Source organism: Calonectris borealis, chromosome 3 (genome assembly GCF_964195595.1).
Source record: "Calonectris borealis chromosome 3, bCalBor7.hap1.2, whole genome shotgun sequence".
Lineage (NCBI taxonomy): Eukaryota > Metazoa > Chordata > Aves > Procellariiformes > Procellariidae > Calonectris > Calonectris borealis.
In genome coordinates this window covers 81344923-81368236 of record NC_134314.1, presented here as the reverse complement: position 1 = coordinate 81368236, position 23314 = coordinate 81344923, and the positions used below count along the sequence as shown (strand labels likewise).

Sequence of the window (23314 nt, the reverse complement as noted above, 5' to 3'; positions counted from 1 at the left end):
ATGCTGTGCAGACACTGTTGACTAATAACTAAAACCCTGGTGTGTTATCAACACAGTTTTGGTCACAAATGTAAAACAGCACCGTATGAGCTACTATGAAGAAAATTAACTCCACCCCAACTAGATCCAGTACAGTTATTAACAACTCTGCTTATATTCCTTAGGTGACTTCTTTTACGGAAATCACACTCTTCTTGCCCAGCATATCCATATCCATATCCATGGAGGAATGTTTTCTATTGACTTTGGTGGATTTAAGATCAGGTCCATGTTGTCTGTGCTGATATATTTCAGTAAACAGAAAGATCTAATCAGACTGAATCACAACACAGTTCTGCATTGTGTGATATAAATAAGTCTGAAGCCATTTTAGAGGGCTTGACATGTCTGCAACATTTGCATGGAGCTGGCAGATATCCCACAGAACCTTGAGGAGTCCAATGTATGTTCAGAAGCCAAATTTCTTTGATAGTGTGTGTTCAGCCCCTTGTTCTGTTCCCATCTAAGTGGAAATTATTCTTTCCTCACTATTTTTCCTCATTTTCTTTCATATTGCCCCTATAATCAGCACATGAAATGCTATACTGAAACTAGTGGTATTCCTGGCTTTTGATCATGGATACTAGACAGATTTTTTTTCTCTTCAACATTTTCAGTATACATACAGGATTATTTTAGCGTTTCATGTTGATGGAAGATCTGTCTTAGGTATACGAATATCATGTTTCTTTTCATCCAAATGAGTTTTGTTACCAAATTTTTTAATAGAGTTCAGCAACGAGTCAAAAGTTCTGTGGCTTTAATTTTTAATAATGAAAGAAAGCCTTTTGGTTTGCTTTGTGATTCCAATGGGAGTTTATTGGTGGCCACAAATCCTAACTTATTTCATTAACACTAGGATTCATTTGATATTTTTTGCAGATACAAACAGAGAAGTGTTTGCAAATTGGTACAGAAATTTCCCATGGCTTCAACAATGGAGATTACCAGCCTTTCAGCAGTAAATGATTTCTACTCTTGTATCCTTTGTATTTCTTATTTTCTTTATAGTTCCTTGGACTTAATGACATGGAAATAACTTCAGTTAAAGTAATTAGCATTTGATTCTTTTCTACTCTTTTTCTATTAGAGTAAAAATGCTGTATTTTTTTTGTGATATTGAACTTCAGCCTCAGACATAAATTTTTTAGGAGTGTAAGATTTTTGGTGCTGCTCATAGAGCACTAAATACAACAGAGTCTTGATATGTATTTTTCTGTCTTTTTGTCTCTCTCTATGCTTTTGTTCCTTTAGATCAGTTTAACTTTAACACAGAGAACTGTACAGATATTGTACTTACAGCTGGTAGCAACCGAGCACTGGAAGTTTTTGACCTCAATGCAGGCTGCAGCACAGCAGTGATACCAGAAGTTCATACTAGATCAGTCCATCAGATCTGCCAAAATAAGGTATATACTTTATTGAATTTTATTTGTGGTACCACTACAACTCCATCAACAAAGAAATTGGAGGCTAAAAATATAATTGACAGTAATTGATGGAATTTTTTATATGTTGGGGAGGATGGGCAAGGTCATAAATCTGTGTGATAAAGGCACCTAGATCTCATTTGTTCTCTCATGGAAAGCAGGGAGCAGTGAGAATGACTGAACAAGCTTGCTGTTAGGGAAGTGTGTATTACCCTTTGCCTTACTTGCACCGGACTGTAATACTGTAGTTCAGCAGGAACTTTTCCTTATGTAACTGTTCTCCTCTAAAGTTGAATCTGAAGTTGTCTGATTTATTCTGAAACTTCAGAAACAGCAACAAAAAAAAAAAATTGCCCAGTACTGCAATAGAATAGATGACTTACACTCTCATCCTTGCTCTTTTTTTTACTTGAAGATTGATTTGAATGTTTGGAGGTCTTATGATACCGTACATGCTGGAATGCCTACTGCGTTAGGTTTGGTTGAGTATGGTTCTTCATTTCCAGTTGGAAAGTCCTTGCTTCTGTGGTTTAAAACAGTTCCTTATTACTACTTTTGTATAACTTTTTGTGGGTTTTCCTGAGAGATGTGATCTGGTAAAACACTTAAAATCGTGCTAACTATTTCAGTACTATTTGTAACACATATAGGCTTAAAGTTCTGGCTTTTCTTTTTGCTTGGTCAGCTTAGTGGCTTCAGGTTATTTAATCAAGAAAAACTTTAAAGCTGTGGGCAAGTATTCACTCGGGAAAAAAACTAGAGGTATGTGGTATAGCAAAGAAAATTGACCGTTTTTAGGGAAAATTATAGATCAAGGTTCTCTATTTTTTCAGTTATATAAAATTAATACTTTAGATAAGTCAATAGGAAAATTACAGATCAACTATTTTGTTACAGTTGTATAGTTCAAAGCTGTTAGAGTAAATATAACTCAGTGCGTTTACATGAAGATAATATGCTAAACTATTTTATAGACATAAAAATATGCAGAATGCTGTATGTAAATTACATCCTGTTTAAAGTGTGAAACACATTGGAATCTAAGGTTAGCTAGTGATGAGAGGTGCAAATCTGTGGAGTGAAACAGTTGATGCTGAAGATCCAGTGCTTACACAACAAAATTTATGAAGGCTTTCGTTTGGACTAACTCTAGTCTCGTCTTGAGGAGTGAATGCTCACTAGTAATTGCAATATATATATTACTGAAGTGCATTTTCTGGTTTAGATTCATGCAAATCAGTTCCTGTGTTCCAAGACTGCTTTGTGATGCTACCTCGACAGTAAGTGGGGATGATCAGGAGATTTGCTCTTTAAATAAATAAAAAAAGAAAATCTATTTATAAGGTCTTGTAAAACACTAAGAAAGATATGTTCCTATTAAGTATGGGAGACACCTGTTAGCAAATTATTAAATACATAGGATATTCTAGAAACGTAGGTGAACATCATGACATTCTGTTATTTCTGATTTTGGACAGCAGCAGCTGTAAGCAAGTATATATAATTTTCAATGTAATGACTTCGATTTAAAACTGTTCTTTTGGTCTGTTCTAGAGATTGTTTGCAGGAATTGGCAATGTGTGAAATTCATCTCAGCTGCAGTGTACCTGATTAAGCTCATTATATCATTTGGAGTATGTTCTCTTCATAGCAGACATTGTCTGATGTATAATAGAACAGTATTCTGAATCTTTCTCCAGAACAGTTTAGCAGGAAATATTGCAAATATATATATTCATATAAAAGATTTGGCACTGAGTGTTATAAAGTATATCTCTTAGCAGATGATGGGGTAAGACACCCATTTTAATGGGTGTCTGTAATTCCTGTTTCCTTTTAGAATTTTAGTGCTCTAAAAGTGAAAATATATTTAGAAGGTAATAAGTATTACTATGTCTGTGTGACTTATTAATCAAGAAGCATAGACTGGGAGGGAAAATTAAATAAACTTGTCATATAACTTGTATTTTGCATATAAGCTGCTGATAAATCAGTGTTTCTGTAAAGATACTCACAGATTATCTGCATGACACTCCAGAAATATAGAATGTATGCTGTAGGGAAGTGTTCAGAGGAACATTCAAACATTTAAATATCACCTGAATCTAAGAACTGGTTGCCTTACTCTCTTGTCTAATTTTGAAATCTCTCTCTGTGGCCTATTAAATAAAATTAATGTAAAAGTCTTCTGTCTGTCAAGAATCAAGAAACCCTTGTTTTGTTTATCAAAATCTGCAGTAATTGCCGTGAAGCCAGAGTAGAGTTCTTTATAGTTGCTCCTCTTGAAATCTGCCCAAAATATAGTTGCTAAAATCATAGAGTTCACTTCCCGCCCCCCCCCCCCCCGCCCCGATTCTCTAATGACTGTAGGTGGTCAGAACCATCACTTTACGTTTAGTAGAGTCTAGCACATCCCTTGTTGTAGTGGTAGTTATCAGTGTGATGAAGCCTTGATCCAGTAGTGGTATGCTGAAGATGATAAACCACCCTACTGAATCATTACTTGCCACAGCTTATCTTTCGTTAGTAGGAATGTTTTGAATCTTCCTGACTGTAATTAGGTTGTAAAATCAGACTATATCCTTCCCTGAAATATTCAATCTGCAGCCTCTGTACAGCTGCAAGTACAGTTGATGAAAACTTGTCCCTTATCTGAAGCTTGAATTATGCAAGGTAATTTCTGTTTTTGTTAACATTGGGAAATATTGCAGATGAATGTGGAGTACATACTCATACAGTGTACATATATAGAATAAGTACATGGAGTGTTTGCTGTTGTAGGCTAGCAAATTGCTGCAGTGGTCCTTCTTTTCAGTTGAGGTGTGAATCTGGTGGTGGTTCTGCCCATTCTTACTGACTCTTCTCCCTTTTCCCTGGAAACAAGAACAGTGGCAGTAACCAGATGGGGCTTCCAGCTTGTCTTCTATCTTGTCACTCTTCTCCCTTCCTCACTGGCAACCTCTGTGATGACTGTACTGCCTCAAGCTTCCTGAAAGTTTGCTGGAGCTCCAGAATAACCAACCTATGGCTGAAGCCTACTCCTCTGATCCTGTGCCACTTGGCCAGTTTACACCTCCAAACCTATTTCAGCACTTGAAGCTAGGTTGTGTCTCTATATGATTACAGGTGCTCTGCCTCTGCAGCTATGAGTCTTCACTTCTCCACCTCCTACAACCTCTTTCATTTCTCCTTCTTCTGGTACGTAATTCCCTCACTCACTCTAGTAGAATCCTCCCACCCCATCCCATACTGTTCCAGTCATCCACTACCATATAGATTACAGTTGTTCCCAGAGCTCCTTTGCCCTGATTATGTCTTCCCTTCTCACCTCCTTGAACCTCAGTGTCTTGCAAGGGTCCAGAGGAGACAGATGCAAGTGCTGGAAGAAACTAGGTTTGGGGAGGTAATGGCCATGAGGGAAGAGAAGGATGCAGGGGAGTGAAGAGAGCAGCATCAGTAAAGCTCATTCCCAGAAGGTTGGGACTTCTGCTTTAGTATGAAGAATAATTCTAAACATCTTTAAATTAAATGCAGTAGCACAGTTAGAAAGTCTTCCTATTTTAAACTCAGCTTTTAATGCAAAGGATCACTTCAGAAATGAAAAATTCAGTAGTATAATGCTGAAGAATAATTATAAGAATTGCAAGGAAGCTGGGGAAAAAATAGTCGTTACTGTGAAGCAGAGCAGAGAGAAATGTAAGAAAAAAATCTTGGCTGGTAAATCTTTAAAGACAGTAGTTTCCATATTTGCACAAGGTAAGAAGCTGCCCTATGTTATTACATGTTTATAGTGAGATGAAGAATAACGAATACAGTGAAAATGTATCTGCACACTAGCATTGCATCATGATGGAAAGCATATATTGCTGTACTTCATTCTTTATCTTTGTTAACTGTAGGAATAGCCAAATGTCTTAATATACCCTGTTTGATTTGAAATCCTTAAGTTGCAACAGTGGTTGAAAGTAACGTATGTCTATATATACACACCGTATATGTATGCTAATAGATATATAAATATTTTTGCACTATACCTTTCCATCTACAGTATTTCATTGACTTGATTGTGTTTTCTTCAGGTCTTTCCTTATATTCTACAGAACAGTATTTTGTGTTGTGAATTTTTCTTATTTTGTCAACATCAGGGAAGGGAAATCAGAGCAAGAATGCAGCAAGCATCTCTCAGATGGGAGATAGATATTCTGAAACGTATGAAAAGGCCATTTTAGAGCTAGACTTATGGGGCTGTGACAAATTTAAAGTATTGGATGAAGGAAAACAGTAGAAGGAAAAGAAGACAAAAGAGGAAAAGAGGGCAAAATCGTAACAGAAAAAAGCTCACCCAGGGAAGAAGTTGTTCTGGGTAGTGTGCTTACTACCAGATTTTTGTTTATGTATTTGTATTACTTGTGGCACATTACTTCCCATTTTTCATCTACTTTAGATTAGTACAGTTTTTAGGATTTGATATTTAAAGAACCCTTAGTCCTGGGTCCAAAATAGTGCAACTTAGCTTACCAAAGTCCAGGAGAGGAAACCACAAAAGACATGCCTAGCTCTTGAAGCTCCATATATGATTAAAGCTTACACAATTAAATTGCTTGTGGAACTTTAGGCCTTATACTGCTTGCTTAGAACCTCTATAATCTTGATTTAATTGAGCGTATTAATGTTTATTATTCCAAACCTCAGTGTATTTTTGTTTCCTTAAAAAGCATTTTGGCACCAAATTCCCCTGAAGTGCTTGGGGCATACCATATAATGACGATACAAAGCTTGTATCTTCCAGCAGTAATAAAACTAATTAACCATCCTTTCTAAAGGATTTTAGGCCTGTGTCCTTAAACATCACCTTCCAAATCCACCACATCAACTCCAATTTGATTATTGTGTTCTTTATAACCTTCCCCCCCCCGCATTTTCAGTTTTGTTCCCTATGTTCCCTAAATACTCCTCCCCTATCCAACCTTATCTTCTTGCCATGTCCGTATTACTAGTTGCCTGAGAGGCATGCCATACTGCACGCCTGCTCCAAATTACTCTTGTGTTGACTGGTTAATGGCTTGTCAAACAAAATCACTTTCCTTAATGGCTGTGCTGATTTGAATTTCTATCTGCTAATTACTCATTTACATGTATCTTGTGAAAAACCCAATTATCATAAGACCTTTATCTCTGTCAGACTGGATTTAAATAGTGAAGCAGGTTAAAAAAATTCTGGATGGGAATCAGCAGACAGTACAGTTGCATAAGCATCATTTTATCAGGAAACGGGTAAATACATGGTCCTGTGGAGATGTGGTGGTGATACTGCTGCCAGTTCATGTAATAGCTTACTTTTCAGAGTGTTTGCTTAGGAGCTGGGGGAAAGAGGTTCATTGTTCTCTCAGCCTGAGGAAACTGGTGGAAATCTCCCTCTTTTCAGTGATAGGCTGGTGTTGAGGGACCCTCCATTCTTTTCCCTGAACCTGTGTCTGGTTTCCAGACCCTACTTTCACAACTGCTTATGATATTTTAGCTCAGGGTGTAACTAGACCCAAGTGATGTCATTAAGCTCCTGAGACAATGAGCAAATGTCACTCTTCTGGCTGTGGAAACTTCACCTCACTCTGATAAGTAGTCCTTAGCCATCTTATACCAAGCCTGACAAGGCTAATATCCTAAGCTGATAATAATGGATTTACACTGCTGTAGGTTGTTTTATTCAACCAATGATTTCCAACTTGATGATTTTGGTTTGATACATAATATCATCTAATGAAAATTGATTATCAATGATTATCAAAGTATTATGTGACTTTTCATGGTTCCATTGCTTTGCATGCTAACTTTTAAGAAACATAGTAAAATATCAAAATTGTGTTCCTGTCTTAGAGTTTAGGAACCTCTGAGATACAGAAATAGATGGCAATTTGAAATCAGACCACAAAGATTCAGAGCTTTAGTGTTAGCAATACATTTGTAGTGTTGCAAAACATATTCTTTGAACAAGAATCTGTCGGTATCAACCACAAATATTTGATGGTATTATGTTCTGCTAGCAAACACAGTTATAGATTACATTCATTTTCAGAGAAACAACAAAGTTTCTAGTTTTCTGCCCAGGCCCTTTTGCTTCAAAATTCATTGGTCCGTTAATTAGGAAATGTACATGATGTGAAGGCTGAAAAATGTAGTAGGAAACTCAGAAGTTTCAGTCAGTTACCTTTTTCCTAGCCATAGAGACAAACCCGTCTGAAGGTGTGTGCTTGCCTGGAAAATGTGGAGTGTTTTCTGAGACATCTATTGATCGATGTCTTTAGCATAAGCCAGCTGCACTTTTTGGATTATATGAATGGTGTTCATACGGAATTAGTAAATGAGATAGGGATTCTGTTGAACCATGTCCTTCCTGGAGCCAAATTTTATGTGGAAGTTACAATGTAGTTAGACTAGAAAGAAGCTGAGATGGGATTACAGTGGTGGATGAGGAAGATGATGGGGCATAGGCAAGTGATTTGTCTGTCAGAATGAAAGAATATAATTTGAAGAGTGTGTTGGAATGTGCTACTTTTTGCATTAGATTCTCATAAATTATAGATTATCATAAATTAATGGACTATAAAACCACAAAGGGATAAATAAAATTCAGCTTGCATACTATCCCCACTAGTATATATTTTCTTGTCTTCTACAGCAATATTCAGTGGCAAATGTAGTTTGAAGATACAAGGATAGCTTTATATTAGTAAAGTTTATTACTGACAAAATGCCAGTGCAGGGAAGGAACAAAGGGATTACACTTCTTCTTACCTGTCCTACTGCTAGTGTATTTTAAAGTAAAGGAGTAGTGCATGAAGTAAATGTGTATGTGTCTGTAGAACTTTTGTATTGGACTCTGTGATCATTACCGACTGAAGAAAGGGATGGTGAGTAAAAGTTTCAAAAACACAAAAAGAAAGGGTGCTCTGTAACTTTTAATGAATACAATCCTTCAGACAACTACTGTCTTCCTCTTTTACAATTACTCTTTTTTTATAGTTATACACAGCTAATGTGGGAACGTGTAGACTTTGTTGGGAAATCTATTGCACAGTGCATTTTAGTTCATCTGTTAGAGCAGGCTGTGGTAATCCTTAGTTTAGAAAGGAAACCTGCTTAAAGCAAAATAAGTAAAAGCTCCTATAGTCTTTTTATTGCCGAGTGCCCCACTTTGGCTTGCTGCTTGGGGAATTCTATTGACTAAATACTAGAGCATTTTCCAGCTAGACGCCAGTTTTCATAACGAATAGAAGATTCCTGGCAGTCAAGCACTGATTGCAGGAAATGGCCTTGAGGTTTCTGTGATGTATTCAGCCAAATCAAGAATGTGAATGGTGGGGAAAGCAAAGGAGGAGTTCTAACTGTTTATATTTAATTCCCTGGAGAAAGAAGTTTGTAGCCAGAAAAAGGCCAGGATTTGCCAATGTGGATGTTAAAAAATCAGAATTTTAAAGATAGACTGGTTTTAATTATTTAAAGGTACAAAGCCAAAATCAGTCCTGTTATGAATGAATGCAGTTGCTACTGAAATCAATGGAAAATGTGCCCACTTATGCCAGGGCTAAACATGGCCTATAATTAAATGGACTACTCTGGTTGTCTGTGTTATGTTGTTTGACTTTGTCAAGATAGTTAATTCCTTAAGGTTTTATATTTGTACTTTTCTTGTTTCTCATGTGGATGAAAATTATATTTACAATCTGAAAAAAGTAACTTTTAACTAGAGATTGCTAGAATGTTCCCAGCTTGCATTATATATGTATATTTTCTGCTTTAATATAAACATATTTTTAACTGAATAGTCATTCTCTGAATGATACAGTCTTCTAATTAGCTCATGAAATTTATGATTTGATAATGAATGGCCATTTGTATAATTGACATTTTTTCACATTTGTATAATTGATCAATATTTTGGGAATGTCTATACTTGGAAAAAGTATGAAATATTTAGTTTGTCTTGACAACGTGAAACTTACTTGACATGAAGCTGAGCAATATTAATGCCTGGTATGGTTTGCTGCCCACCACTAATAAGAAAGTCTTGAATGAAAATAGATAGAAAATGTAATCTGAACCTTCCTTTAAGGATCTGGGGAAGTATCAACATCTTACTGCTTTTAAAGGGTTTTTTGATGATGGTAACCCCAACCTTTCATTGAAGACCTTGTAATGACTGCAAACAGATATGAACTTAAGGTAGGGCACGTTATAGGGAGAGGCTTTTGGAATGATAGTTTTTGAAGGGCCATCTTCTGAAGAAATGATGAATAGCAACCATATAGGATAGGTCCAGGAAGTTTGTGAGAACTGAATCTTGTCGGCTATGCAAAACCAAATAATGCTTCTGAAGTTCTGATAAAATATTGTTAGGAGTAGCTGAATCCAGTAGCCCAATGGAGTTGAGGCTGCTACAGCTCCCTGCCCCTGGGTCCAACCAGTAGTGAGGCTGAGCTTGTATAGCCAGTTGGCACATATATACATATACACGCAGCTGTCCATACAGATCAACAGAGACAGAAGCACTCAGCACTTACACAAACACAGATATCACCAACAGCCTCATCTTCTTCCCCTCTTTGGCTGATTAGGATGAAGGTCCATTAGTGGGAAATATATACATAAATACAGTGTGTATCATTCCAGAGGCTGGGCTTAGACACAAACTATTCAGTAACTGGCCTTAGGTCTCTGCAGTCAGCAGCTGCTGGCACCTGGGCATGTGAACCCATGTCTCTCTGGCATTTGGCCTGGACCCTGGTTACTCTGGTAGCCAGCTCCTCCAGATGCTTCACTCCCCAAGACACACACACATACCTGGCTCCCAAGCCATTTCACCTACTTGCTGACTAGTCCAGCTTGAAGTTTGCTAGCAGTCACACGCTGGCTTATGTACCCTCACTTGCCCCTCACTTGCTCCAGTTGTTTGGTCCACAGACACTTGGTCCAACTTTAGTTGCTGGCATTTAATTTCACTCACTCCAGTCTCTCCAGTTCTTGGCACTCAGACCAACAGGCTGTCTGATCCATGGCCCCACTTCAGTTGGTGGCACCCAGACCCTCACTCACTCCAGGACACACAGGCCTCTTGTAGTTCCCTATGCAGTTGCTGACTCTTAGACCTCCATATACATGTATGCTGATAGAGTAGAGAGTGTCTTCACCCAGGAAAATAGTTAGAAATTGAGTTCAATAGGAAGACAAGAAAGGCTGTGCTGATCAGGTGCAGGGCATGGCTAAATGCACTGACCAGAAATCTGTTTACACACAAACGGTTCCTTTTAGTCCCTTTTCCCTCTATTTTCCCACACTTGTTCCTCCACAAACCATTTTAATCCCTCCCTTTCCCCACCCTTATTTCCTCCCCTAAATATCCCATAATGTCTTGTGCAATCACAAAATGATCTTCCCCTACATCCCATAATGGATCCCATACCCTGATAGGTAGTAATCCCCATCAGTCTGTGAGATGACCCAGAGAGCCTCTCCTGTTGACTCATCATGGGGGGTGCCAACCCTGGACCAAAGGGCTCATGACTGTCCTGGGACAACACTGAGAGGAGTTGAGGCAGTGCTCCATTTCTCTGACTGGGTTATGGGGGTTCCTCCACATGCCAACTTTCCTCTGCGCTCCTTTGTGTGTGTGCAGACAAGCTTTTTATCACATAACCTGACAAACATTTATTGTTTATTTTTTAAATTGACTAAATTCTTCACTGAGAGGGTGGTTGGTCACTGGAACAGACTCCCCAGGGAAGTAGTCAGGGCACCGAGCCTGTCATAGTTCAAGGAGCGTCTGGACGATGCTCTTAGCCATATGGTTTAGTTTTAGGTAGTCCTACGAGGAGCAGGGTGTTGGACTCAATGATCCCTATGGGTCCCTTGCAACTTGAGATATTCTATAATTCTATGATTCTATGAATATTTAGCGCCATAAGAACAGTTATCTGAAACTGACTTCGTATTTTACAGGGGTCGTCATTCAGCACTCAGCAACCCGAAGCTTACAATCTTTTCATGACCACAGCTGCAGGTGATGGCATCAAACTGTGGGATTTAAGAACACTGAGGTAAGGCTGAATTAGGTAACTCGGAATAAAAAGCCATGCTTTATCTTTATTCAGAGTTGTCGTACTTGCTGTGATATAACAGTAGAAATTTGGATGTGGAATCAGATCTACAGTCAGGCCTTTAAAAAAGAAAATTAAAGGCTAATTGGAATTTACTAATTTTACGAGACCAAACAAAATGCTGGTTCCTCAGTTGTAGTTAGTTATGTGGAAGCCATTAAATGGTCAAGATTTATCACCCATGTTTTACCTCCCTTTGTAGATCTAATTGTATATATAAAATAGTATATTGAACTGAATGCTAATGGTATTTCCAAAACAGCATGTCATTACTGCTAAAGGAGGTAAGATTTATGATCCAGCTTTTAAAATACAAATGTAATTGTAACAACATTATTACAAATCATATATGTAGTGCTATAAATTTGCATAATATATTATCATAAACTCAGAATAAAATGCTACACTTTTTCTAAAAACCTTTCCATGTTGTGCTTGGGAAGGCTGTGGGACAAAGGGCGAGAGTGGCGGGGAGGAAACATTGCTCAGTAAAGGAAATACTTGGGGCAATCTCTGTTGTGCAGGCTAAAAGAATTATGTTTAAAAGAAAAGGGGTTTGGACAGGGAGGATGTTTACGTTTTAAAGAATAATTTCATATTTGCTTTGTATGTAAGCATATTTTTATTGAAAGATGTAATATAATTTTTCTAATAGTGAATTTTCTATTTAGGAAATGCTTAATGATCCTTTCGTTTATTTCCATCTTTCTGTGGTAAGAATACATTAAACCTATAGGGGGCATATATGTTCTTGCCAAAAGCATTGCTGTATTACCTGCACTGAATGTCAGAAAGTAATGAAACTAGAGACTGCAGGCGTTGGAATCTGTTACCTTCTTATGTTTTTCTAATAAGCTGCTCAAACTGTGTTGCTGAAGAGTAACGAAAAAGTAGAAAGCTTTTCACAGATCACTTATCTGTCTCTTTGTTTCTAAATACTAATGTAAGTAGAGCAGGTGAATGGTAAAATAGTTAAAGTGTAAAATCTGGGCAATCAATTAAATGAATATGTCCTGGGAACACGGGAATAATTTATGTATGTTCTTGCTCTATATTTAATTTGGCAAAGTCGTTGTATTCTAGTGTCCGCTGAGTTTTATCAGCCAAACTTCAAAGAAGTAATTCAAGTCCTTAATGACACATATTTTAAGGGTGCTTATTAGGTATTGTGTATATCCATGTGTTTGTTACACATTACACAGTGATCAATGGTAGTGACTATTGTGGAGAAGAAATAGAGAAAAGAAATAATTATTTTTCACTTGCTAGTAACTTTCAGGGAAAAAAAAACCCAATTTTTAAAAAAGAAATTTTCTCTCATTGCTCAGACCAGAGATTGAGTCTTCTGTATTTTAAAATCTATTCTTGAGTTCTCATAAGGAAGAAAACTGTTCACTTTTTCCTAATGTGTTCACCAGGTGTTTTTCGCATAAATAAATTCGAAATGGCTGAGTTTGGAAAGCTCTGTCTGAACTTGGAACAAATCTCCACTGAAGTGTTCTGTCTATTATACGGTTACACAGACTGAAAACTTTTGCTTTTTTTTTGTTCATTGGTCTTGTCCAATCAAATCCAGTCCATCCCTTGCACTGTTGGGTGCTTACAGGAGAGATTAGTTCCTAAACAATCTTATGGTGGACCAGTACCTTTAATCTCGTAAAGTTGTTGATTTGTAAAGTTGGTGCATCAGCCATTGCTGTGTTTTCAATGTTCCCTCTGGAATGACCTCTCTTTATTTCTGCTTTGCGTTTGCCAAAATAGGGTTTGTTTAGTGAAATCTTTGTCCAGTGTTCTTGAAATATAGCAAAGCTAAGTCCACCTTCTCATTTATACTGTTTGCAGTGTTGTGGGTAGTAACACTAACTGCAAGATCTCAACTTTATTGTTTGTTGATTTTGTTCTAAATATTTGCCCTATAGACATCCACAGTGAAGACTATTTGCTTTTGTTTAATCTGCTTGTTGCCCTTAATGGGTTCTATCCATTGTTACTTTATTTAATAATACTGTAAAGTATGAAATTCTGATTAAATAGGAGAAAAAACCTCCAGCATGGTGCTCTTGAAAGCTGCAGTTGAAAGCATGGGAAATAATTTTCAGAGTAACTCTGCACAATTTCCCTGGGACTCTTAGTTGTTTATTTTATTCAGTCTCTTTGATGATAGTTCCTTTTTTATTCTTCTGACATGCATTCCTTTTCTCAAAATTGACTGAGGAATCATAGCAGAATGCTCAGGTTCTTTTTTGATCTTTGCTTAGAATAAATCTTCAGACATGTTATCCTGGCCTACAGCTTTATAGGTTTTGAATATATTGATTTTTTTTGCTCTGAGTTCCACAAGAATTTTTCCATTCAGTCTGTATTATCAACTACATTTTTTTCCAGTGAAAATTCATTTAACTTATCTTTTCTTTTGTTCTTGAAGTTGATGAGAGTATTTTGCAACTTCCATTTTCATCATCCTTACTGGATAAAGCTGTGAATCTGTCTGTCTTTCACTATTGATGATCTGGAGGCATTCCAAGATTACTTCAGAGAGTGCCAGAAAGTCTTCTGGGTTCCTCTGAAGGTGGTACAAGAAAAGGCATTTTAACTTTCTGATGTTGTAAGCCAACCTCACACAGCCAGGTCATCTTGCCAATAAATGAGGGAATCTTGGACGCTGGTAGTGACTTTTGGATTTACTCAGACTCTTGCTTCATTTGCTTTGAAATACATGGATTTGTAAAGTTTCATCTGAAGACTTTGAATATTTTTATACTTCTCCTGCATTCTCCTCATTTATAACTGTAGCTAAGAAAAGCTCCAGATAATCTACAAAGCAGACTTATGAACAAAGAACCAAGGAGAATAGATTTTTTTGGAAGAAGAACCAACTCTGACTACTCTTCTTCCAGGTTAGGATAATGAACTATGAGGCATTAGAGTAAGATAATGACCTTTGACCAACTTCCAAGACATTGTGAAGAGCAATTTGAGTCTATCTTGTCTAAAAGATTGGCTACTTGGAGAACAAGTAAAAATACTTTCTCTTGGGTCCAAGGTGGCCGCAGTGAACACAGGAGTTAGACTGAGGTGCAATGGGAAACTGAATGAGAAGAACGTTACAATTACCAGCTTCAGGATTACCAAGAAAGAGTCAGGCAAACATTTAATGATCAGGAAGTACAAAAGGTTGATGCATGCTTACATTTTTTGAAGGAGTGTTCTTTATGATGAAACATTGTAGACTGTTAATTGTCCGTAAGACGCAAGAAACTTTACCATTCTACCTCCTTCTGCTGTCTTTCTGTTGAATGCATTTTAGAGATATCACAACTCCTTCTGAAGTCAGGAATCTAGCAATGATTCATAGGGATCTGTACCTATTGTCTCCACCAGTTAATTTTAATCTTTTGGGAAAGTCTGGATTGGAATGACAGAAGTTGGTGAGTCCTACAGATTGCCCAGGCTAGATATATCAGAAAATTCCAATACACTGAGCCTCCTTATCTACCAGTCCTGCCTGTCTTAGTGACTATGTTCATGAACGTATAGGGTAGTGAGAGACAGATATATTTTGTCATCCCAGTACTGTAAAAGTAATGCATAAAAAGAGTGTAAAAACTTAGGAATTAAGGAAAATTTCATTCCCTTACACAGTAAACCCATAACAACCCAAAATGGCAGACTAGACTAAATACCAGCTGCTTTAATATGTTCATATGTCACTTAAGTTTCACATGACAGTTTTTAATTCTGTTTTACCAGTGTGGATCCCTTCAATTTCTCATTTCCTCCCACTTGTAGATTAGATAATTCTGTGCATTAAAACATCCAGAAGAAAGGGAAGTTTCTTTCATTCATTATGTTAGGAGGAAACTATTGATAGTGAAGTGTTACCCTCTTCACTTTGTTAAATGCACTTGGAATATTGACTAAACACTTAGTTGTAGCACCAGCTCACATTCACTGGTTAAGTTATATGAATACCCTCATCTTCATGACTGGATGATATTGAGAAAAATCAGCTGTCCAGATTTCTGCAGCAGTTTGCTGTTTCCCTTGCATGATTCATTCCAAAGAGTTACTTTACTAAGAGAGATTCTAGAATGTGTAGTGTAAGCTTTTCTTTCCCAAGGCAAATTTCAGATCTTCTGCAAAGATTTTAGGCATTGATATGGACCTTCCTTGCTTATCAGTAAAATGTGGCTAAAGGCATGATGCAGTAAAGCTTCATCCTTCTTTGTGATACTAATTATATGGCCTGGCTTGGTCTCAGATTTTCAGATGTATCTTGACTCAAGTTACAGACTGCACTGTGAGGGCCCTGAGTGCTCCACTAAGCCTTAATTGTCCTGATCAGCCTTGGACTCCCACCCATGCACTCTCTGCTCCTTGCTTCAGGCACTCCATTTAAGCTCAGGCCTGGACATTTAGTCCTTGAATTATGTTGTCCGTGTACCTGTCTCAAGTCCTGCCTCCAGCCTTGTTTTCTGCATGGATCTTGACCTACCTTGTAGGTAGTTTGCCTTGAGTTCTGTCTCCAGTGGACCCATGTTGCAGTCTTCCCTCCAGCCCTGCATCTGGCTCCATCTCCTGCTGCTCCTGACTGGACTCCCGGGATGGACCCTGGCCATCACCTCACTTTTTCTGGAACTCTCAATGGACGTTGTTATCAGCACATGACTCTGCCCACCCTATTCAGATATGGTGGGACGGTGCCCTGGTCGGTGAGGACACTGTGCCATGATCACCATTGGCTTCTCATTCATTTTCCCTTTTGTAGCAGCCCTGTTCTTGCTGCACTGTGACATGCATATTCACCATTATATTTCTTTCTCACATAAAGCATATAGGTCTGCCAAAATGCACACTAAGGAATGCCTTGTGATGTTTTTGTTTCTGCTCCAAAAAAAAGGGCTGATAAGTTGGTCCTGGTGATTATCAAGCATGTGATCCATGTAGTTAATTGGAACCTGAAAGCTGATTAGTGTTCTAAGCAATACTCCTAGCTTGAAAGTAATTCCTTCCACTTCTGAAAGGGATAGTAACATAGGTAGTATATACACAGCTCTGCAATGTGTTATATAAACATTACAGATAATGCAGGGTCAATAGCTCTGTGCAGGGAAGCCATGCACTGATGAACTTGCTAGATTGTGAGCACAATCAGCATATGAATATGCTGATCATTCAACCTAGGTGAATAATTGAATAAAGATTTACTGATTTTGCAGAGGTTATCCCATAGAAACATTTTTGGATGAGTGAAGAGCTGCTCAGGTCTTTTCATGTTCTAGGACATGAAAAAATACTCTGTCTCTGCTCTTATCAGCCATTGCCTTCCCTTAGAAGGAAAACACCTGCATCAACAGCAGACTTCTTTATCTAAGACACTTAGTGTTTGGCAGAATATGAGATGAAACAAGGCACAAGTTGTCTTTGTAGCTGCAGCTTGGGTGTTTTTTATATGTTGCCCTACAATATGTATTCAGTAATTGTTCCTATCTCTAGCTGACCAAAAAGACACAGTTTCTATAAATTTCTGAGGAAAAGGCCCTTCAGAAAGGGCAAGAAGGAGGACCCAGGGAACTACAGGCTGGTCAGCCTCCCCTCAGTCCCTGGGAAGGTGATGGAGCAGTTAATCCTGGAAACTATTTCCAGACACATAAATGACAAGAAATTAATTGGGAGTAGTCAGCATGGATTTACCAAGGGGAAGTCATGCTTGACCAATTCAATAAACATCTATGATAAAATTACTGGCTTGGTAGATGAGGGGAAAGCAGTGGATATTGTCCACTATGACTTCAGTAAGGCTTTCCACACTGTCTCCCATAACATCCTCATAGAGAAGCTGATGAAGTATATGGGCTGGATGAACAGATAGTGAGGAGGGTTGAAAACTGGCTGAATGGGAACTTCAGAGGGTGATGATCAGTGGCATGAAGTCTAGTTGGAGGCCAGTAACTAGCAGTGTACCCTAGGGATCTGTACTGCTTCCAATCCTGTTCAACATCTTCATTAACTATCCTGGGATGATGGGGCAAAGTGTAGCAAGTTTGCTGGTGACACAAAGCTGGGAGGAGTGTCTGATATACTGGAAGGTTGTGCTGCCATCCAGAAGGACCTCAACAGTCTGGAGAAATGCGCTGACAGGAGCTTTATGAAGTTCAACAAGGGGAAGTGCAAAGTCCCCTTGGCATCAAGTGTGACCCCCAGGCACCAATATATGCTGGGGGTGTGACTAGCTGGAAAGCAGCTTTGCAGAAAATGACCTGGGGGTCCTGGTGGACACCAAGTTGAACATGAGCCAGAAATGTGCCCTTGCAGCAAAGAAGACTAACGATGTCCTGGGCTGCATCAGAAGTGTTGCCAGCAGGTTGAGGGAGGTGATGCTTCCCCTCTGTTTAGCATTGGTGAAGCCACACTGGCTCTATGTGAGCAGGGAGTTTGGATAAGACAGCCTCCAAAGCTGCCTTCCAACCTCAACCATGATGTCACTCTGTAATTCTATGAAATTAGCATTTGCTCTTCTCTACTTACCACAGAAATATAGAGGTGGGAAGCTTGCTGGGAGAACTGATGTAATGTTGAATAAGAGAGCAGGATAGACAATAACAGCAGCTGAAATTAGGAATTAATTTAGAAGGACTGTGCTATGCTGTCAGATGTGTTCGTTATCTACCCAGAGATGGGGAGGGCAGGGAAAAGTTATTACTGCCCAATTTAGAGGTCTGGGCTGCTACTATGGTAGGTGTGGGGAGGTAGATGTGACAGCTGCTAGATTACTGTTGCAGGTAATGAGATTGGCAGGGGCAAGGTGTTGGGAGGAGCTCCCAAACACCAGCACACTAACACCATTGGTGGCAGGAGCAGCCTGCCTCTGACTCACACTCGGAACAGTCGAGGAATAGAAGTTCAGCTGCTCTAATGCTGTTTGCTGCTGAAATAGCCATTCCTCATCTCTTTCTGGAAAAAAGGCAGTGGGTGCTTATTGGACCACAGTGAAGATATTTGAAGTATATTGGACTACTTGGACATACTGAAGTTATTCTGCAGAATACTCAGGTGCATGATAATGCTTTGATGCACGATCCCAGGGAAAATCAGTTTCACGCTCTTTCAGCCTCTAAAAAGATTTGCCAATTGTATAAAGATAGTTTTAGACATTAAGGTAAGATCTCCAACTAGTATTATGATCCTGTGCAACTAGATCATAAGCTCCCCTGGCAACATATTTTAGTTGAATTCCTGCAGCCACATGGAACTCATCTCATACATTTTCTAACAATTACACTTTGAGAGCGTTAGGGTCAGACATGCAGTTTGAATGAATGGCCTTTCAATTTTCAGATACTTTTCAGTTTGCGTCTCCACTGTGACATCGTTCTGAGCAAGATACACATATATACATACTCAGAATTTGATTACTTCTTGGTCTCTTCTGAATGTGAGGATCCCATTATTTGCCATCTTTTTTTCCCTGGAGCTTTGAGTCTTGTTATCTGGATTCTGAGGGGAAAAAGAGATAAAGCAGTGGTTGGAGTTCCTCCAAGTTTTGGACTGGGAATGCATGAAAGTATACGGGATGGGGAACATGTGGTCCCTGCTGAATGCTGTTGGTGAAAACATGCTGAGCTCCTATATGAAGGGTTTGATGTGTGTTTAAAATGAAACCCATGTGTACAGGACATCTAAGGTAGCTACTACTACTGTCAAGTTATACTTGGATTTTGTAGAGCCTCAGTGGATCTGCTGGTATTGAAGGGTCTCTGAACAAATACCAGAGCACTGGGACAAAGTAATAGAATACAAGGAAAAGTGGTTAAAAAAAAAAACAACTTTGGTTTGCAGTCAAGATATTTTCTGAATGCAGCAAGTAGAATGAAGTAGACTTATTTGTGAGAGTATTCCCTGGTTTATAAAGACATGCGCCATTTTGGTATCTTTCTCTTTCAAAGACAGAAAACATGTTACATTTTTTCCTAATATTCCGCAAGTTGTTTGCAACATAAAAAGATAGGTATTTTGGAATGTAGACTAAAAGCTGTACAATGGAGAACATAGGGAAAACTTGGCTGTTTGCTGTCCCATGCAATTACCAGATGTTTGTCATGGTAACCCCTGAAAAGCTCTGACCAGAAAAGCATTCTTAGGAGGCTGGACAGCATGCCAGCTGGCCACGTAAAACTTGCAATATCCAAAATAAGTTTGATCACCACCTGTTGCCACTTAAAAAAAAAAACTGGAGGAAAAAAAAAAAAAAGAAAAGCCTGAAATAAGAGAACTCCTAGAATAAGCTAAAATTATGCCCATAATATCTATCTATTTATTCTAGGATTTTTTATCCACTTTTTTCCATTGCTGTGATACCTGGAGATATCTGGAGTTAATAGGTTGCGTAACAAAGTTTCTACTGGATTCTGTGGAAAGTTTAATTGGAATCAGGTTTTTAAAATGTCTTTTTAGAGCAGGATTTTGAGGGGGTGGGGAAGTAGCTATACGTGTAATAGAACATACATCCTAATTGTAATGGAAAAGTTGAACAGGAAAACAATTAAGAAAATAGAATCCAGGATGTTAGTTATTACTGTGGCCGTACTAGCACAAGGAAAAGTGGCACTTTCCTGACTCAGACATTGCTTTATATTGCTGTGGTATAGCAGAGAAAAGATCAGTGAAAACCTTGGAATCCTGTTAGTTCTTATGCAACCATTTATAGGTGGAGTAATTAAGTTATTGGTCACAGATGCAGAGGAGTCAAATTCTTTCGAAAGTAAGTTCTTTGCAGTGATTTATTAGGACACTCTTCTGTGAAGAAGAAACACCTCATTGAGGAAGTTAGCTTTTACAGGCCCTGAGAATGAGGTCTTAAACACTGAGAACTAGTCCTGGTGGCCAGTGCTCTACTTAAGGAAAAATGGTGATCCTTAAGACATATTCAGGAGGGATAGAGGATATATGAATTTTGTTAATTTTTCTCATGAGAAGATTTCTTTCATGGGATGCCATTGTATCTCTTTCTTCAAACATTTCTATGAACATTATCCATATGTGACAAGGAGAAAAGGCACTGAGAAGGACTGTATTTGTTGGGGGACTCTGAAATTCACAAACAGTGCAACTGGGACTCTGGCAGAGACAAGAAAAAACATGATTGAGGCTGAGCTGTGGGACAGATCTACTCCACACAATGAATAATGTTTGATAGGAGCCTAACAGAGGGCAAAATCTTGCACTGCCACATCTGACCATGAACGGGAAGAGCAGACAGATGGAACACATCATGCTTCATTTTTATTTCTGTCTGTCTAAGACATTTGAAGGAAAGACTTGCCCAAAGTTACAATAATTCCTTTGCTGCTTAATCACAGAATCACATAATGATTGCGGTTGGAAGGCACCTTTGGAGGTCATCTTGTCCAACTGCCCTGCCCAAGCAGGGTCGCCTACAGATGGTTGTCTAGGTGGCTATTGAATATCTCCAAGGAGGGACGTTCTACAACCTCTCTGGGCAACCTGTGCTAGTGCTCAGTCACCCTCACAGTAAAAAAGTGTTTCCTGGTGTTCAGACAGAACCTCCTGTATTTTTTAGTTTTTGCCCATTGCCTCTTTTCCTGTTACTGGGCATCACTGAAAAGAGCCTAGCTCTGTCTTCTTTAAAGCCTGCCTTCAGCTCATTGATGGCTGATGTCATTGCAAGGCCACTCTCAATTATCTTCGAAAGATCGTGGTGATCAGGAGAGGTGTCTGAGGACTGAAGGAAAGTGAATGTCACTCCTACCTTCAAAAAGGGCAAGAAGGAGGTCCCAAGGAACTATGGACTGGTCAGCCTCACCTTGATCCCTGGGAAGGTGATGGAACAACTAATTCTGGAAACCATTTCCAGTGACTAAGCATTGGCACAGGTTGCCCAGTGAGGTTGTAGAGTTTTGCACCTTGGAGATATTCAAAAGCTGTCTGGACATGGTCCTTGACAGGTGAGCAGGTGTCCTGGTTTCGGCTGGGATAGAGTTAATTTTCCTCCTAGTAACTGGTATAGTGCTGTATTTTTGATTTAGTATGAGAATAATGTGATAGCACACATGATGTTTTAGTTGTTGCTAAGCAGTGCTTATATAAGTCAAGGACTTTTCAGCTTCCCATGCTCTGCCAGAGAGGTGCTGCACAAGAGGCTGGGAGGGAGCATAGCCGGGACAGCTGACCTAAACTGGCCAAAGGGATATTCTGAACCATATGACATCATGCTCAATATATAAACTGGGGGCAGCTGGCCGGGGGGCAGTGATCGCTGCTTGGGAACAGGCTGGGCATCAGTCGGTGGGTAGTGAGCAGTTGCATAATTTGTTTTTCCTGGGTTTTATTTTTCTTGTCTCTTTTTGTTGTTTTCCTTTTCATAACAAATAATAATAATAATAATAATAATAATAATTTATTATTTTATTTTAGTTCAATAATTAAACTGTTCTTATTTCAACCCACGAGTTTTCTTATTTTGCCCTTCTGATTCTCTCCCCATCGCACTGGGAGGGGGAGGGTGAGCAAGCAGCTGTGTGGTGCTTGGTTGCCGACCAGGATTAAATCATGACAGCAGGGAAGTTGGACAAGATGACCTCCAGAGGTACCTTCCAACCTCAATCATATGATTCTGTGAAAGCTGTGGTATGGGAAGCATGAGCTGCCCTTTAGGTTTTCTTTTACATTACCTTCCAAAAATGTAAAGTTCTTTGAAAGTATAAATCAAATATGTATTCTGTAACTTGTCCTCCATTGCCTAACCTTTGGAGTCATATATGTTAGAATGCTGCATTTGAGAGGAGACTGAGGTAGCTAGTATTATCCTTTACTGTCAGTAGGAAACTTGAATAGAGGCAGCTTATTCAATGGCCCAAATGTGGCTGTTGGTTATTGAAAGTCTCTGAATATTCATGCAAGAGCTACGTGCAAACTGAAGTTGAAGAATGTTTTTACATCTTAGTCACAGTAATGGACTGTCTTTATAAGTTACTTCTCTTTGAACTGTAGTGGTCTCTTAAATTGAGTTATTTACAACAATTTTAGGGTAGAAAGGTCTGAGGTGAAAGATCTGGTTACTGTATGCTCAAAATGTCCATTGATATCAATAGTTTTGTTATACAGAAATTCAGCCAAATATATATTATCTGTGAAAGTTCAGAGTTAGGCTCTGTAAAATGATGTATTTTCATGCATTCAAAAGTGTCTTTTTTTATGCTTTGCTAAGTGATAGCCATTGGATCAGTCACAAAGTAATGTTTCTGTTTAAGTATGCCCATTTCACCTGGGTGAACGAAATCAACTTGGCATTCAATGCATTCTTACACATACATGCGTGTCTAAAACAGAACAACATGGTATAAAAATTTAGAGATTTCTGCACATGGGTTCAGTCAATCAAATTACACAGCATCTATGATTTCACTGGCCAGGAAAAAGTGTATATCACAGGTGTTGGCAGGAGATGTTACTCTTTCAAATTTATTCCTGGATCTAGCATACATAAAAAAAAGAACATGTGACAGCTGTATTATGGTGAAGTATATGAATATGTTTTGTAAGAAGAAGGGCAGATTGATAAGCATTCATAATAAAGGCAAAAGGAGAATACAGATTATTATAAGTCTGTTTTGAAATGATACCTCATGGGTATAAAAATAAAGCTCTGAAAGGAGGTGTACGTATGTAAATGAT

General features: G+C 38.6%; 1 protein-coding gene across 1 annotated transcript in view; it reads left to right on the top strand.

Moving 5' to 3' along the window:
- Window positions 1-23314, top strand: part of WDR27 (WD repeat domain 27) — an 89054-nt gene that overhangs the window by 36087 nt on the left and 29653 nt on the right. Inside the window, exons 19-21 of the mRNA XM_075144602.1 lie at window positions 922-1019; window positions 1327-1448; window positions 11463-11560. Coding sequence (XP_075000703.1) covers window positions 922-1019; window positions 1327-1448; window positions 11463-11560 — 318 coding nt within the window. The remainder of the gene's footprint in view (window positions 1-921; window positions 1020-1326; window positions 1449-11462; window positions 11561-23314) is intronic.